The sequence below is a fragment of the Lonchura striata genome, chromosome 4 (assembly GCF_046129695.1).
Source record: "Lonchura striata isolate bLonStr1 chromosome 4, bLonStr1.mat, whole genome shotgun sequence".
Lineage (NCBI taxonomy): Eukaryota > Metazoa > Chordata > Aves > Passeriformes > Estrildidae > Lonchura > Lonchura striata.
Genome location: NC_134606.1, coordinates 65297499 through 65316565, shown reverse-complemented (window position 1 = coordinate 65316565; position 19067 = coordinate 65297499). Strand labels below are relative to the sequence as shown.

The following is a 19067-nucleotide window of genomic DNA, read 5'->3' as shown; positions in this document are numbered from 1 at the left end:
AGTTTGCCAAAATCTTGCAGGTATATGATTCTACTTAAAGAATAAAAATTAATATAACATTAAATTTTATTGTTATACGCTTTCTCTTTTTCATGGCTAGATTCAGTGCAGAGCTATCAGGCAGGAGATGGATTAGGTGGGTACAACATTTTCCAATGAGATGGAAAAATCAGTACATAATTTTTATCATTTAATGACCTTCCAGGAAAACAGAGTGGAGAAAGCAAGCATGTGTTTTAAGAGACTAAATAATAAATCTTTATCTATTTAAGAAGAAACTGTATAAATATAGGTCTTAAATATTTAAATGTCTATGATTTGCCTAAACAGGACTGCTTAAAAATATCCTTCTTTCTTTGCATTATTCTCTAATATTTGTTATCATCACATATGAAGACAGACAAACACTTGTAATCCTGGTAGAATGTTTCTAAAAGGTAACCCCCACATGGCTGGGTGTCACAGATCCTGCAGCTGTTTTGAGTTGGCTGAAATTGCACACCTTTAGCTCATTGCAGTAAACCCAAACCAAGTAATTTACATGAACTTTGTTTTGTAAAAGAAAAAAATGCACACATGGTCAGTCACAGAAACTCAACTTGGAGGTTCTTTACCCACCTCTTCTTTCAGCTGAGTGCAAGTTTTAGATTACTTCAGCATGGCTTTAAGTGCTAGTCCAGTCTTGAAAACATGGTGTAAGAGACTGTGATATCTCAAAGTTCATGTGCACGATCATAGAATGGTTTGGGTTGGAAGGGACCTTAGAGACCATTTAAATTCAACTCCTCTGCCACGGGCAGGGACACCTTTCACTAGACCACATTGCTCAGAGCCTCACCCAATGAACACTTCCAGGGATGAGGCATCAACAACTTCATAGTGCAATCTGTTTTAGTCTCTCACTACCCTCAGAGCAAAGAATTTCCTCCTAACATCTAATCTAAACCTCCCCTCTTTTAGTTTGAATCCATTTCCCCTTGTCCTGTATCTCCACACCTTTGTAAAAATCCCTCTCAGGCTCTCTTGTAACCCCATTTGATACTGGAAAATGCTGTAAGGTCTCCCCAGAGCCTTGTCTTCTCTAAGCTAACAGTCCCAAGCCTCTCAGCCTGTCTCCATGAGAAATGCTCCAGCCCTCTGATCGTCTTCATTAAACCCTCTGGACTCTTAATAGATCCTTCTGCCTGCAGCACTGCAGGTGGGGTCTCATGAGAGTACAACAGAGAGGGAAAGCCATCTTCCTTGTGGAGATGGTCACACTGCTTGTGATGCAGCTCAGGATACAGCTTTCTGAGCTGCATTCTAATAAGTGAACCACCTAGTTGATCTAGGAAAGCCAGTAGACATAACCCTTTTGGATTTTAGTGAAACTTTTGATATCGTCTGTCCATACTTCTGGACAAAATGTCCAGCACACAGCTGGATAACCGTGTTATGCAATGGGTGAGCAACTGGCTTACAGGTCGGGCACAAAGGATTATAGGGAATGGGGTGACATCAGGCTGGTGTCCAGTCACTAGTGGGGTTCTGCTAGGCTCCATCCTTGGCCCTGTGCTCTTCAGCTTCTTCAAAAGACTCAAAGGAATGCTAAGTTTGCTGATGATGGTGAACTGGGAGGAGGTGTCAACTCCCTTGAGGGAAGACAAGCCCTGCAGAGACCTCAAGAAATTAGAGAGATGGGCAATCATCAGTTGTAGAAAGTTCAACAAGGGCAAGTGCCAGATTCTGCACCTGGGATGGGGCAGCCCTGGATGTACAGACAGACTGGGGAATGAGAGGCTGGAGAGCAGCACTGTACAAAGGGCCCTGGAGGTCCTGGTCGATGGAAAGTTGGATCTGAGTCAGTGCCCTGGCAGCCAGGAGGGCAACTGTGTCCTGGGGGGCATCAGGCACAGCATCACCAGCTGGGCAAGGGAGGGGATTGTCCTGCTCTGCTCTGCTCTGGGGCGGCCTCACCTCCAGTGCTGGGGGCAGTTTGGGGTGCCACACTATAAAAAAGACATGGAGCCATTAGAGAGTGCCCAAAGGAGGGCACGAGCATGGTGAAGGGCCTCAAGGGGAAGTTGTATGAGGAGTGGCTGAGGTCACTTGGTCTGCTCAGCCTGGAGGAGACTGAGGGGAGACCTCACTGCAGTTATGACTTCATCAGGAAGGGAAGCGGCAGGGCAGGCACTGATCCCTTCTCTCCAGTGAGCAGTGACAGGTCTCGACTCCAGGAGGAAACAGCCTGAAGCTGTGTCAGAGGAGGTTTAGGTTGGATGTCAGGAAAAGTTTCTTCAGCCAGAGTGACTGAGCAGGTTGAACTAGCTCCTCAAGGAAGAGTCACAGCTCCAAGCCTTACAGAGTTCAAGAAGCATTTGAACTCTCAGGCACCGAGTGTGATTCTTGGGAAGTCCTGTGCAGGGCCAGGAATTGGACTTGATGCTTGTGGGTCCCTTCTAACTCAAAATATTCTGTGATTCTGTATAGAATATTCAAAAAGTGAATATTTTGGCCTCTAATAAAAGAATGAGAGTTCCTGAACAGATTTTCACTTCCCCTGGGTGGCTGGTGTCGGCTACCTACGCCAGGTCCGTGCACTGCTAGACAGTGCCACACACTTTGGATTGATTTGTTTGTACACACAGAATGTCAGATTTAAGCACTTCCCCAGAAAAAATAATTACAAGTGAATATGCTGACTCTTCAAGATAAGAGAATCTGTAGTTTGATTTTCTGTCTTGTGTTTCTACATTCTTCACTCTCATTTATTGAGCCATACCATATAACCATATAACAACCAAACTGATCTAAAAATGGAGGGTTTCTTAAACAATTATTAGAAAATAGCTAGATTTTCACCATCTTCTCTCTTTATGGTTGATTTCCAATGCTGTTTGATAGGAGCAGTCTCATTACAGCTCTAGGAGGAATGGGACTCCTCCACATAAGCCTTATAGTTTTTTTTTCTGATACTAATCCCATCCAGTTAATATCTGCCAATAAGTACAGTACAGCAATCACAGGCTATAGCTCCTCTTCCTAAACACTGGCTGCTCCATCAATCCAGAATGCCTGAGGCAGCTGAAAGCTCAGGTCTCTTTCAAATCCAGGACCTCCTGGTGTGACAACAGGTACCACAGTAATGGCAGCAAGCCAGCAAATGTAGATGCTGGATTTTTCAGGATTTTTGACTGCTGTGATTTACAAAGGATGTATTTCTTCTGTTTTATCCACACATCATAATTATTCTTAATTATTCCCAATGTGTTGCCTATCATACTCCAGCCTTCCTGTTATTTATTTCAATCCTTTCTCAGAAAGCCCATACAATGAGTGAATCATCCAGAATAATTAAGTAAATCAGTGGTGAAAATCCCCTTCAGAGGAAATATATATTTTCTAAAAGTTGCTGAATTTAATTTACAGTCATTTTAAGAATAACGATACTATTACGGAAGTGATTTCTGCAAAATAAAAGCATTTGGAGCTTCAGACTAGAGTAATAATAAAGATGAAAAATCCATCCCAATCTTGTTAACTCTCAAGTAGCCAAAATTAATGGAGTATTGCAGTTTATGTCCTGATATTCAGCAGTACTTATGTGAGATTCATAAATGATAAGTGATTTTATGCAAGGATTTCTGAGATTGAGTATGTCCTGTGTGATTTTCAGCAGCTAAAAAAGGCTTCAATTTTTAAAAGTGACCACTGAGCTTTGAATGCTAAGTGGCATCTGAGTTTTTTGGTTTCCATCTTAAAAAAAATCAAGGTATAACTCTTGGAATTGCAATTTCATTTCTCACACTGAAATACAAATTCTGGACATTCAAAACCAAAGCTTCACAGTTAGAGACAACATTTGTAAATAATGACCTTGTCACCTCTCTAGCATTCAGTATCTATGTGTGAATAATGAACCAGTAGCTCTACACAACACAGACATTGTTCTGATTAATTTGTACTAACTGGAACTTTTAGCTTTTTATCAGGAGAGTAATCCAGAGCTTACTGGCCTTTAGAGTCCATGCTACTTCACCTTCTGAAAAGTAAAACTATTGCATTTTCCATAAAATAGAATTCAGCAACAAGAAAACCATTAGCTGGGTTTCACGGGCTACAGATTAAAACTGTAGCTTTATTTCCCACGCTCCAAAAAACAAAGTTCTTACCGCCTTCCAGTTATAATAGGCAAAAAATCTTCTGATTTGGCTTCAATTATTTTAAACATTACTTTCTGCAAATCTGAAATGCCCACAGCCATGTCTTCTAACATCCCTGCTTCTTCACCTACATGAAAAGATTAAAGAGATTATTAACAGAGGTGGCAGATCAGTCAATGTATAGGTTGAAGAAATATGAGGATTGTATTTTCCAGCCTGTGCATCTAAAAATCACAGTTCTAAATCCACATTACAGTAGCCTACATAGAATGAAACTAATTTCTTGAACTGCTGACAATTCTGTGGCCTGAGTGGTAACTATGAGCATTAAGCAATTCTGAAAATCAGCCTGCTCTATATAGGCACAGAATAACCTCATAAAAACCATTTTTGTCTATTCTGAAAGTGTTTAAAAGACTGTCCTGCCGATGGAGGACAATGGTTTTCATGCATCATGCACAATGGAGAATAGCAACGTGTATCATGCAAAATGGAGAAGATAGCTATTTCCAAGTAAGAACTGCATTAAAAAGCTGTACAATAGCTAAATTCCTCTACTTTAGTCAAAATCTCTGATTTGGGGAACGATTCCAATAGATCTAGTTCAAAGTTTGAAACATAAGGCAATTTCTCCCTCCAAATTTGCTATTTAATACATATCAAATAATGGCATCTGTAACAAACTATGAAACAGTTTCCAGGCTATCTTCACATTATCAGCACTGGTGATCATGGCCAAAGCTGATAAAGGCAGTAAGTGTTTAAATCTGCTATTTCGATTATCTTTATAAATGTGGTATTTCAGGTCAGGTCTGCATGGAACAATTAGTAGGTCGTGTTCTCTGCGGAACTCAAAACGAAATAGATTTATAATTTTTGCTGCAGAATTGACAACACAGTATCAATAACTTTAGTTGTGCAAGTCTACTGTCTTGTAAGGACAGTATTTGATTCAACAAGCCAAATTACTGGAAACAGATCAGGGGTTAAAATAAGAACTTCCTGGGTAAACTTCTGGGTTGGGTACATAAGGAACTTTGTCTAACAATACTTACTATATGTACTAAGGAGTCCTTCATATTGCACGAGCAATCCAACAGTATGAAGCTGTTGTAAAAATCCTTGATCATGTAAACCTGTGTGCAATTTGATTACGAAACCACAGACCAATCCAGCAAGCTGTAAAGATAATGAAAACACGTGCAATGAAGAGGTGTCCTTTACAAGAAAAACAGTTAAAATGAGGCTTGCTATCATTATACACAGCAGAGGTAACACCTCCATATTTGAGAAAACAGCACAGGTATTTCTGTTTAGTGACTATATACATTATTTCATAATAACGTATTTTGATGCTTTTTTTAGTATATGAAGTAGTGAAATATTCTGATAATTTATATTAGATAAGCCTTATTTGTTTTGTGTCATTGTGTGTTATATACAGTGACATAAATCAGACCAGAAATTCACTTGTCAGGCTTTAAACATGCAAGACTGTGAATTATTATGCGAATTATGTGAATTAAACATGTGAATTATGATGGATTTGAAAGTGGTTCAACACTTAATGCAACTGAATCTCCTTGGAAGTTGCAACATAGAACTGAAGGAAGAAAATCAGGGAAATATTTAGAGAAAAATCTATCTGAAAAAACATGATCTACAGGAGAAGACATAAAGAGCTTCAGATATTTGCCAAGGGAAGACAGTTGTAAGGAAAAACATGCTAATAGTCTTTAAACAATTAAAATACTGCTACAACCTGAAAACAAATAATCTGCTTTCAATTTCCAAGGTAACCAGGAGAAAAAACTCCCCCTAGCTTGGATGCTGCTCAGCCAATGCCCTGATGCTCCACATCTGGAGTGCTGTGTTCAATTCTGGGCTCATTAGGGCACGAAAGACAAGGAGCTACTGGAGAGAGTCCAGAGAGGAACACAAAGATGGTTTGGGTCTAGAGCATCTTATGAGGAGAGACTGCAGCAGCTGGGCCTGTTCAGTCTGGAGAAGACTGAAGGGGATCTCATTAATGCACAAAATACCTCAAAAGTGAGTGCCAGAAGAATGTGCCAGATGCTTTTCAGTGGTCCCTCGCAATAGGATGAGGCCATAAACTAAAACAAGACATTCCACCTCAACATGGGGAAGAATTTCTTTACACTGAGGGTGGCAGAGCACTGGAACAGGATGACTAAGGAGAATTTGGAGTCCCCCTCTCCAGATATACTCCCCACCTGAGTGTGTTCTTCTGTCACTTACTTCAGGCGACCCTGCCTTGGTAGGGGGCTTGGATTGGATGATCTCCAGAGGTCCTTTAACCCTACCTATTCTGTGATTCTGTGATTATGAATATCAGCAAGACGTATTCAAAGCTACACTTGAGAACTGTATCATGTAGGAAGTCTAAAAATAGATTTCTGCATCCTTCTTTGTGCAATGGCAGGATTAGGCAACTTTTTCAGTCCATTGCAGACCTGCTTCTCTGACTCAGTTACAGAAGTACTATGGATTTCTACTTACTATTTATTCTCCTATCACATTATATAAATATTTAGGTGAATATCATGGAAAATAAATGAAAAAGTTGTGTTAAATTGGAAGAAAAAAACAACAAAAAAGAAAACCACAAACACTAGCATGAACAGTATGCTTATAATTACAGCAACAGAAATAAGTAAGTGACACAAGACAACCTACTGCTTGGCTAAAGACGATGTCTCTTCTTAGGGTCAGCATCAAACACTGGGGCAAATCACAGGCAAGTTCCTGGAGCAGGACAAACGCCATGGATTGCTTGGCCCTGGTCACCACTTCTCCCATGCAGTCCTTCAGTGTAATCACCAGTGGATATAGCTGTTCATACCAGTCACCTAGAACAAAACAGGTCATCTGTTCCAAAGTGGAAAACTTGCAGTGAAAAACCCTTTTCCATGAGCAAGGATGACAGCAGCAGCTGGGTAGATCACCCTTCCCTTTAAAACAACCCTCGTAGCTCTCATCAGACCATGTGGGACCACAAATGCCTCTGGAGAACATGCTTATAAGTAGGTCTCCATCTTACCACTGGGAATGGGGTTAAATCCCTGACCTGAATCCAACTGCACTCGGAAACAATGGCCTTTTCCAATAGTCTCAGCATCTCTGTAAAGCTTGCATTTAAGTGTCACAAACAGAGCATAGAGGGAAACACATAAAACCTCATTTACCACATAAAGATTGCTTGGCCCTGTCCCATCCAGTGGAGACAGAGATCTCCTGTTCTTTCCAGGACTTACAACTGGCTATGCAAGAAATGAAGTAGCATCAAAAATGCAAAACCAGAGAGAATAGCCATATATTTAAGAAAAAGTAGGTGCTGGAGGGCAAAACACAATAACCAATAGGTATATGGAAGGATATCACCTGCTTAATCTACAGGCTGGAAATATAATAAGCTTCAGATCATATTAATTTTTTTTTTTTAGCTTCTCTCTACATTGTTCTCTTTAAATATTTAGAGATACTGAACTCATTTTTATCTATTTCTATCAGAGAGATGTAGAACTATTTTGAAACATGTTTTACTCTGTTCAAATAAATGCTAGGAATATTAAAATAAAAACCCTAGTGAAATGCTTGAAAAATGTGATTCCTTTACACATTACAAATGAAATGTAATGTGGTAACTAGGAATGGAGGAAAATCAGAACACCTTACATGAACTTGCCCAGTAATGCCAATTGTTCCTGAATTTTACAGGATTTAATAAAATTAGACCTGCATTGTATTTGCATATGGCTTTGCCTACCCGCTAAGTTGAGCAAATAATAAAAACAAACAAATAAATCCCCCTCCTTCAGAATATACATCTTAGTTTCATTATACAGTTTGAAATGAGGGAAATCAACACAATAGAAGAACCTATGTAAAAATTGGCAATGCAACTGACTTAATGCAACAGTCCATAATAGACTCATATTTTCTGTATATTAGGGTAATTAAGAATCAATGACAATTAAAATCTGTTGTAGTTAGATGCAAGACAGCAGCATGTTCTTTCAGGTAACACTGAGTCAGGCTGGTAAAAACTCATTTGTATTGAGGAAGTTCTTTAGGTAGGAAGATACAGCTGCCTGTTGCCAGTCAATTTGGCTGAGCTCCAGAAAAACATATAAATTAATAAAATTGTAGCCAAGAAGACTGGAGAGAACTTTGAAAGCTGGGAGAAGTTAGAGAAAGTAAGGAGCAGGAAAGGTGAACAAGGACAGAGCAGGCACAGAGAACACCCTGAGCTCCTTTATTGTCTTTGTGGTCAGACAACATGTGTTTTAACATAGACATACATATTTAACCATGGGTAATACAGACTGAGGAAGCGTTCCCTGGAAACAGCAGTTCTCAAGTGAGTGTCATCCTGACACAACAGATCATAAGCCACCCCCAGGTACAAGCTCCAGGTGATTTTTATATATGTCATTGACTAACAGAGTGATGACACACTAAGTGCCAAGGTCTGGTGTACCCATTTTAAAGAGCTTGCAGGGCAGAGCTACCAAGATTTAGAGTTTAATTTCCTTAAGCTGATGAAAAAGGCTAAGCAGCAACTTGATTTCCCCTCTTCATGAGAAGAAAATAACAAGGACTGTGGTGTTTATTCTAGGGAACAAAAGCAAAAGAACAACCAGAGGGTACTGCTAAGCACAGACGAGTTTAGAAATAAGGTAGACAAAAAAATGTGATGTAGTGGAAGTCATTGTAGATAGATCAGGCAATCTAAGTTCTCAAGTCAAATTACAATCCTTTATTAATTTAAGCAATAAATATCTGCCAATAAAAGCAACAAGAGCAAAATAAGCTCAAAAGATGTACACTGAACCAATAAGCAGGGTAAGGTAAGACTAGAGTTTGTTGGCTGCTTCTTACTTGAGCAAATAATGAAAAAGATTATACTTGGCCATTTCAAAGTAGACTTTGAAGATACAGCAAACAGAAATCTGTTCTTCTTCCATGGGTAAGGAGAGCTGGATAATGACACAGCCAAGGATGTGGCAAATACTCTGCCAGGGCAGAAAAAACAGAATTTCTAGAACTAACTACACTTCTTGAACCTGCTATTACAATTTCAGGTTATGTGGATAGGGCTAGAGAACATTTCTGACAGCCCTTTTCGTAGAAGAAGAGCATGTACGGGCAGAAGACGGGGGAATGGATTCAAACTGAAAGAGAGTAGGATTAGATTGTATATTAGGACAAAATTCTTCACAGTGAGGGTGATGAGGGACTGGCACAGGCTGCCCAGAGCAGCTGTGGATGCCCCATCCCTGGAAGTGTTCAAGGCCAGGCTGACTGGGGCTTTGAGAAACCAGGTCTAGTGGGAGGTGCCCCTGCCCAACTGCTGCAGATGGATTGGAATGAGATGCCCTTTAAGATCCCTTCCAACCCAAACCATTCTTTAATTTTATGAATAGAGGGGGCCACATACAGGCCACAAGTGGCATAATACTTAGATTTGTTTATACTGAGCTGCCACTTAACCGGCCCATCTGCACTGTGGATTTCTGTTTCTTCAGGAACTTAACTTTGTATTTCTCCTTGCTGAACTGCATCCTAATATTTCAATGCTCTCTTTCATCAGGATCCATTCTAACCTGCTCCCACATTGCTTAAAGCCTCTCCCAGCTTTAAGCATCTGTAAATTTTATATGCATCATCCATATTTCATAAGGCAAGTCAGTAATAAAAATACTGAATAATACTGGACCCAGAACAAATCTAAGTGGATTCTTCTCCATTCAGCCTTCAAGGTTGGCAGTAAACAACTGATAACCACCTCCTATTATGATTTTTCAAATTTGCACATACCTTGTGGTAACTTCAAGATAATTTTCTCACAGCAATTTTGAGGGGAGTCTACATGTTTGGAATACTAACTTACTAATTTACTAACATAGGCAGTTTTGTCTGTATTAGTTGCATTTAAAAGAAATTAAAAGATCTTAAATTCTCGAGGTCAATTTTTTATTGAAGAATATTAATATTAAATTTATTTTTAAAAAATCCTACTGAGTACTTAATGTCCCAAATAATACAGAGTTTCACTTACATATGTATTTGGCTTTTTGGTAAACAATAAAAATTGTAAATTTGTAGAATACCTTACCCTAGCAACTGAGAAAATAGAAATTATTATAAAATATAGAGTTGCATGTCACTAGCAAAGAGGACAACCTTTGTGTGATTAAGTTTTCCAAAACAGTTTTCTGCTTCTTGCTCACACTGAAACTTCTCAATCTCAGTTAATAAGAATGCCCAGTCCACAGAAGGTGGATGTAGTTGGCAAATCTGACAGGGATTGCATTTTTCTTGAAAAAAAAACAATGTTCCTGAATAGACAAGTATATTCTTATGCTTAGGCTTTATTTAAAGTCAAAATAAGAGTTGTATCAGAGACTGAGATCTCAGAAAAGCCAACTCTAGGAAGAAAAAAAAAAAAAAAAAAGGTGCCAAATTTTTGATCTGTTAAATTTCACTGTGCCACTTGTTATGCAGGATGTCCTGCTGCAAATACTCCAGCAGGAATATGAATGAGAATCATTCATTAACAATGCACCATGGTTCAAAAAATCAGCATTAACAGCTACTTATATGTATATACTGGAACTTCTAAGTTGTTCCTTGAAACTGAGCAGCACTGTGGAACTTAAGTTTGTGAAACAAGCAAACAAATAAAAATTATATTTTGAGGCTTACAAGTAAATTTAGTATACATATACTGAATATATATACAATATACAATACATATATTTTAGAATGTAATATCTTTCAGAATACCTTTGTAGAATCACTTCAGAAAAGGAATAATACAAATTATTGCTTTTAATACATTCACACACTCACACACATTTGAGTCTTCAGATCTCAACTTTCTTTTAAATTAAAATCACAAGATTTGTATCCACAACACAGAGGAAAATAGTTTGAAAAAGGATGAAGAATTAACTGAATGAGTGAACGTCTGAAAAAAAAAAGATTAGGAGCAAGAACAGAAGCAACGAGGAGACTCCAGGATGACTGTCAGGTTTTTAAAATGACACGGGCAGCCTGTCAGTTTGGAACACTTGGCATCCAGGAGAACTGTCAGAGTCTCCTGATGAAGCAGAGAAACTCAGTACAAAAACAGTGCTAGTCAGCCACTGGAAACTAAAACAAGGCATAAAAAATAAACATATTAAAATAAAGAATGGAAGGATGAAATTAAAAAGACAGTACCACCGCTATGCAGTTAGAATGAGATTAAAACAAAAGTCCATGTTCAGCAAAGCACTGAGTAAATATTCCATGTCCATTGCCAAGAGAGTGGTGGCAGCTCAGTCTGTGACAGGATTTGCCCTTTGGTTACTGGAAAATGCCCATCAGTCCCATGTTCATGTAATCAACAGGCCTGTACAGGCAAATGACCTGCTTAGCACTCAGCTAGTCAGTTCTGCATGCTCATATCCATGTTGCAATATGTCAGACCACATGTTAAATTTGATAAAGTTTGGCAGAAAAGCAAGCTCCTGGTCTTTTCAAAGTCAGGCCCACTCAAATGCTTATTAAAATATGCTGGTAACCAAAAAAGGATGCTTCAGCATAGTACTACCTCCTTTAGCCCTAGCAAAAGCCAATTTTGTCACTGCAATTTGTGCCACCTAAAATCCATGAATGGCTTGAAGTCACATCAAAACTTATAAGGTGTGAAGATAAAAAGCATACCTTAAATAAAAAGCTGAAGAATGCATAATGCCCTTGTCTTAAAGCAAAGGAGGGCACTACAGACATATATATGTAACATATATAAATATAAATGTGACATATAAATGTAACAGCAGATACCCATGAGGTAACCTTTCATTTAAATTAATCACTTACTAGCTGATTGTGAAAATAATCTGTGAGAGAATTTGAATAACAGAGGTAAAACAACATAAATGAGTTGTCTTGATATCACAAAGTGAACATTAGACAAACTGTTTTAAGGAAAAAGGCAGGCAAATCAAACCTGCCAACCAACACAGAGCAGCAGTAAATCCCTAAAATCAGCATGAAATTATTAACCCAGAATTTGATTTAACTCACCTAGGATAGGAACTATCTTTTAATGTATATTTTTTTCAAGGGAGGTTTAAAAAGACTGACTTAGAAGATTTCACATATTCAACTTTGCACCATAAAAAGGTCGGTGCCTTATTTCTTTATTTTGCCACTCAGCTCTCAGAGCTCAGTTTAACTCCATCTGAGGGCTAAGCTCTTTGAAAAAGGAGGAGGCTTTGTGCTCATAATGCTGCAGCAGTTCTCACAGAAACAATAAAAACCTGACTAAGTTTTCCTGGCATTCCTTCACTTTAAAGTAGCAATTTACTTTGCATAGTTTGGATGTCCAGAAATTTTGAATTCTTGGGATTTTTTACTCCATTGCAATAATCTAAGATTTTCTACACTGTCAAATGGATTCATAGTTAAACCCAAAACCATCTAATCATACATACATGAGTATCTCAGCACATTTAGTCACAATGAAAAGAGAAAGAGAAGAAAAAGGTAGGGAAATCTAATACACTTTAAACATATGAATGTTCTATGAATGCTGTGCAACTAAATATTTTGATATCTTGTTTTAGTTTGTTGATTCAGTCAAATCGTCTTTCTTTTCCTTACATATTTTTCAGCTTCTGTTTTTAGCCAAAGTACTGCTGAAGGGGTTGTCTTGTATTGCTGGGCTAGATTCAGCCCAGGTAAGGATCCTATCAAAAAGAAAATGATGACACAGAAGTGAGAGGGAAAAGGAAAAAAAAAAAAAAAAGGCATAAGTAAAATTAATGCAAAGACAAGCTTAAAAGAAAAGGAAGGAAAAATATAAGGAAGAGGAAGGGAAGAGAAAGCTTTTCACATGTGATTTATCTAAATAAATTATGTCTGCTACTCAAGGACACAGACCAGAGAAAAACTTTTCATCTTCCTGACTAAATGGTATTTTATAATAAAAGCTTTTCTGAAGATGCAAATAAAACTAGAACATGGCTTTATTTCCCACTAGAACATGGCTTTATTTCCCACTTCTACCAGCATTGCATTGGAAGGGATGCACTGAAAGGATGCAGTGCCCATTCCTATGGCACTGAAAGTTAGAAATTTTGAATCTAGACTTATATAGTCCCCAAAAGGTACGAGATAATATGAGAAAAATTAACCCACATATGTCTGTATCAATGTGAATATGAACAGAGATTTCCTCTAGTTGCAACTAGGAAATGCGGCAATGTTCCCCAGGTGCTCTTTGCTACCAGTGCTGAAGGTTATCAAACGCCAGCTCACAGAGCTTAATATTCCATAATTCACTTAAAGGCAAAATCCAGGTGCAATCACACTGGCAACTCATATTGTTTGTGATAATGTGGTGGATCCTGTACGTATCAAATGAGGGATTTATCACCCAGAGCCAGAAAAGGAATAGCTGGGTGGGAGCTCTGATGGGATGGTACAAGAAGCAGATGGAAACAACAGCCACATTCAGCAGCCAAGCATGGAGATCTGTCAGGGGCTGTGTAAGCACAAGAGCAAACTGCTGTGTTTCACTGGCACCTCTAATGCTGCAGGACAGGCTTTCACAATCCAACTCTCATGGAAAATGAAAAAGCAAAAGTAAAAAGAAATATGTTGTCACATATTTTTCCAAGGCAAACCAGACTAGAGTTAGAAGAACAAAAAAAAAAAAAAAAAAAAAAAAAAAAAAAAAAAAAAAACAACAACAAAAAAAAAAAAACCCAAAAAAAAACCCCTCTCCTTAAAAATCCTTCTACTCTTCTTTATTTATCCTGCAGAGGATTCATAATCCTGCAACTGATGAAACCATAGCATGTTACCTTGGTAACTGTAACTGAAATTCAGTCTTTAGAATGCACTCAAAGGTCAGACTGCATAAAAAGTTAAGGCTAAGGAAGGTATAATTCACACTGAAAGGCAGAGTATGGGAGAAAAGAAGTGCTTCAATATTTCCAATTACAAGATTCCAAACAACAAATATAAACATTTTTTGGAAAAAAAAGAGTAAGATCACACAATGCCACAGTCACTGAGACTGCAAATATAAACCCACTTTATATACTTTTTATACTTTCTAAGTTACAATGACATCTATATTTATATGAAGATGCTACTGCATCAAATTATTGTCATAGCATTTTCTACCATCCAAAATGAACAAGTGTTCATTTCGTGAAAGGTTTTTCATTGCTATATGCTACAAAAAAACTAGTCAGATTCACTAAATAAGCAAAAAGTTAATCCCATACTTCCAAGGCATATTTTGTGATGTTTTTGTTCAAAACTCTGTATTCTTTCTTCTCACAAAAGCAGCCCAATTTCTCTGAGGATTAACTAAAGCAGTTTCAGACTCAAAGATCAATCTGTGCCCATACATTTGCTGCATTAATTAAATACATTATGCTCAAATACACTCAAATTATGTATAATATATAAGCAAGCTTTCCATTTATGTCACATTTGTGAATTTTAAGTAGCACAAAAGTCTGTGATTTTATCTGAAATTTAGCTATGTGTGCACACCATGTGATTTTGTATCTAGGAAAATGCTGTGAACTCACAACCAGGCTTCAAGTTTAAAACAATGCAGAATTAAGGGCAAATGTGTAACTGTAAACTTGGAATCTCAACCTCTGTGTAGGTGCTCCCTTAGGGTTTCATGTTAAATTTCAGAGAGGGAGATGCAGAGAAAAACATCTAAACCCACACTCTCATAGAGAAGTCAAGCATGAAAAATTCTGGCCCCAAAGTTTTGAAAATCAGTAGGGAACCAACTTTAGCATACACCTTGGTAGCTCTTCAGAAAGCTCCATCTTTCAAGTTAGTCCTATAAAAGAAAGAAATTTTAAAACAACTCCATCTCTGTAGGACCTTGAAAGTGTTATAAACTGTCCAAAGCATTCCTAAAATGATGTCTTACTCAAAAAGAACATGAAAACACAGCAGTCTGCCCTACAAATCTCTGCAGTTCTCATGTGAGGGAGTGTTACAGAACTTTCAGGACAACTCAAAAAAAACACGGATGCTCTGAAATGAAGGAAAAAGGAAGAATTTATTCCAGCATCATAGCACTTGGATATTTTTTGTGTCCTTGGCCCACTAGCTCCAGAAGACAACTTCTCAGCTGGATGAAACTCATCTCTAATTTTCTAAACATTACTGTTATCATTATTGCTAAGCAAGAACCACCTTTAATTCTACTTGATGGCTGCTTATTATAGTATTTAAAATGATGTAACTTTCCTTTTTTTCTTTTTTTTCTGGCTTGTGACCTAAAAGGTCTAACCAGTCAGTATGCCATTTGCCTGTGTAGGGCGTGAGCCTGAATCAAAGCTATGAGCACACTAGAATTAAAGACTCAAATGAACTGCTTAAATCCTTAACACAGCATATAGCAGTGGAGATGTTCAGGGGGTTGAAGAGAGAGAAGGAAATTATGTAAAAGTTCATGCTGGCATGAAATAGGCATATCAGAAAGCATTCCAAAATAATTATCCTAATTCATACCTTTTTTTTTCAGATAGAGGATGGAGGTCTGGAAATCAGAGCTTTTGTTCCACAACTATGAAATATAGACAAAACCCACAACATGTATGTCAATGCATACACACACAAATGCACTGCAGTCATTTGGAGGAAAGTTTGGGAGAAAGTATACTACTACCACTTTACCTGCAAAATTTTTCTGTAAGACATGCTGGACTTCTAACAATAGCACCAAAGCTTGTTAGCAACATGGGATAAAGGAGGGAGTTAGGAACAAGAACGATATTCAGTTTTTCTCTTTTAATCACAATGAACATCCTTGGGTTCACTATCTAATGTTTCTTTCAAGTTCAAAACTACATCTACCTAGCTGTTAAATATTTGTACCTTCTCTGAGGAAGGCAGGAAAAGTATAGAAAGCTGTGTTGATATTTTTCACCTGCAAGCCTTCACTAGAGAACAGAGATTATATCACCTTCCTCTCCAACATTACATGCCTGGTAGACAGCAACTTAGAGATCCAAACAGACAAGGAATAAGTTGCTCTCTGGACTAATGATACAAAATCAAGTCCAACACATCTTGCCTGAAAACAAGGATTCCAGGACTCCAGCACAAACCTCTCATACTGGTAAAATGTAGATGTTACAGCTGCATTAAAAATCAATACTACAACCAGAATTCACAGAACTTGCCAGTACTACACAAATGACGAAAATCTAAAAAAGTAATTTTAATTCTTGTTATGTAAGAAAGAAATTACAACTGAGTACTGATAACTTTAAAACTCTTTATATAAAATGATATAATTAAATTCTGTGGAGAACATGTAAGGGAAGATACAGGATAAAATGCACAATGAAAAAAAAAAGAAAGTCAAAACTCTACAAAGTTCCATAAAAATAAAGTAGCTGTGCTGGTTTGTTGTTTTATATGGGGAGTTGTTTAATTTAGCTGAAGAGTGGCACAAAGGTTAACTCTGATTTCCTTGCATTAGGACTACCACCACTGTCACTAGAGATCTGTTTCATTTGTTGCAATACACTTTTGGACTACAAAGTCTCATCAGACTTATTTGTGGGAATCCAGAGCTTCTTCCCTCTGGCTGCCCTGGAAGTCCTGGGACCCTGGCAGGGGGTCAGGAACCCCCTTGGACAGAGCCCCCAGAGACACTGTCTGTGATCTCTGTCCATGGAAAAGAGTTTTCAATCTTACAGGATGGATTACCAGCTCTGAGTGTTTGATATAAGTAATAATTAAGTGTGGCATGGGTGCAAAAGTAAAATTTTAGGATTCTAGATTAGGGGTCCAAAGGGCACAAGATGGAGGAAATTGGGTGTGTCTTGTCCTTTTCCTCCTTCTTCATGCCCTCCATGTTTCACTGTGGTGTTGGCATTTTTCTGTTGGTTTAGGCTGGGGACACACTGTCCAACGTAGGTGACAGATATTGGCACATTATTGTAAATACAGCCCAGGGAGTTTCTGGTATTTAATGTTTGTAACATCCCACTGAGGGCAGAGCCCCACACGCTGCCCTGCAGGACAGAGCTGAGGCAGGGCAGCAGAACATGTTAGAGATAAACAGAATAAACAACCTTGGAACCAGCACAGACCAATTACGGTTTCTTCTTTGGCAGCGGGGCAGAAAGACAGAGACTTTCTACAATCTCGGAATCATCAATACCACAGATTCCAACACTTATTAAGCAGGTCTTATCTATGCATCAAGAATGCAAACATGAATAAGCCATAGGAGAAGATCAGAAGAAGATCAGAAAGAGGAGACCAGAAGGTGACAAAGACCCACCATGGACAAAATTTTCTTTACATCATCCCATGGAATTATTCCACTTAACCTTTTGACAGAGGCTGGCAAGTATATCCAGGTAAACATGAATTTTATCAAATTAGAAAATAAAAATCAGTATATCACCTCAGAAAAGTGGAAGCATTTGCAGGAGAATTACACTGATACAGAATGCTCACCTTTGCTTACAAGTTTTCTGTGGGGTAAGACACAGTCTAATTTTTTTTCCTCAAAATACTAGATGCAAGTAAAATCAAAAGTAAATTAAATTACATCAGCCCACAAAAAGAAAACATTGTGGTTTCAAAAGGTTTGCACTCGAGCACAAACAACTGAGCATGGCAAGCAGTCTGAGCACACATTACAGCTATACTTTGATAAATAACCTTCCTATAAGTGTGCAAAACCTTGCTATTAGCACTACCATCAAAGATATGATGAAGTCTTCTCTAGATGACTTTTCTGTAGCTGTGTAATTTTTTATTTACTCTTGTCAATTATTAAAAAATGAAAATTGGGGGGGGGGGTTGCTTACCTCCTGTATGCAACACCTTGCAATCTGCTGCTGAAGGCTCATTTTCACCCTCTTTAATGCGGCTCATGTTGTCTTTTTCAAGCAGTCTGTCCACCAGGGCAATAAGGCAGTTCAAACTCTTTGCCACATTGGCCCACACCCTGTCCTGAAAAGAGCAGAATTATCACTGCATGTCACTGAAGAATTAAAAAATAAAAAAATAGAGGCAATAGTAACTTATTAACCCCTGAAGTTGCGACAGACATGCAAATTACTAGAAATATTAGATGCCAGCATATGACTGTTCCTCTCATCCTTCAGCCTATTACCAACTTGAGCCTTTTTCAAAGAGATTTTACTTGCAGTGTAAAGGAACCCAAACTCTTATGGTTTTAGACACTGGAGAACAAGTGCTTCAAACCTGACATAAAAAGGCAGACAAAGTTTCAGGTCTATTAGCAAGGAACTGAACAGCTTCTCTATTTAAATGATTAAGAGTATGGACACACTCAAAGCCTGGCCAAATCAAACCTTGTGTATGTCAGTTTTGTCACAGTACTTCATAACCTCTTTCTGATAATTTAACATATCCTATATTTTATCACATCAGTTACTCTGCTGAAGTAAATGTTAAATTCGAGAACTAGAATGAGAAACTTGCTGTCATGGCATATTTATTTGGTAACACCATTTCAGTTTCATTCCTCACCTCTCACATAAACTGCAACCATCACACTTATCTGAGCTTGTAAGAGAATGACACAAGTAATAGAGTGGTAGAAAAAATTCTGTATGAGCAGAGAACAAAAGAAATCATATGGAGCATAAGAAAGAGCTGTTATGGAACAGAGATATAGGGAGGGTCCTTCAGGTGCTGGATTCTGCAGAAATCAAAACTTTTGCACCTATTTTGCAGCAGAAGGAAAAAAACCAAGCCATACAAGAAATGAGACAAGACATGCAATCAGACTAAAACCAAACCATAACAAACCCACAGAAACCACCCCAAGTACATGTTTCAATGCTGAGTCATTCTGAAAATAATGCAGAGCAACCA

At 38.1% G+C, this 19067-nt stretch overlaps 1 protein-coding gene across 1 annotated transcript in view; it reads right to left on the bottom strand.

Annotated features, from left to right (window-relative positions):
• INPP4B (inositol polyphosphate-4-phosphatase type II B) overlaps window positions 1-19067 on the bottom strand; it is a 290218-nt gene that overhangs the window by 38332 nt on the left and 232819 nt on the right. The window contains exons 16-19 of the mRNA XM_031504683.2: window positions 18032-18176; window positions 6840-7012; window positions 5198-5321; window positions 4152-4269 (exon numbers count right to left, since the gene is read on the bottom strand). Coding sequence (XP_031360543.1) covers window positions 4152-4269; window positions 5198-5321; window positions 6840-7012; window positions 18032-18176 — 560 coding nt within the window. The remainder of the gene's footprint in view (window positions 1-4151; window positions 4270-5197; window positions 5322-6839; window positions 7013-18031; window positions 18177-19067) is intronic.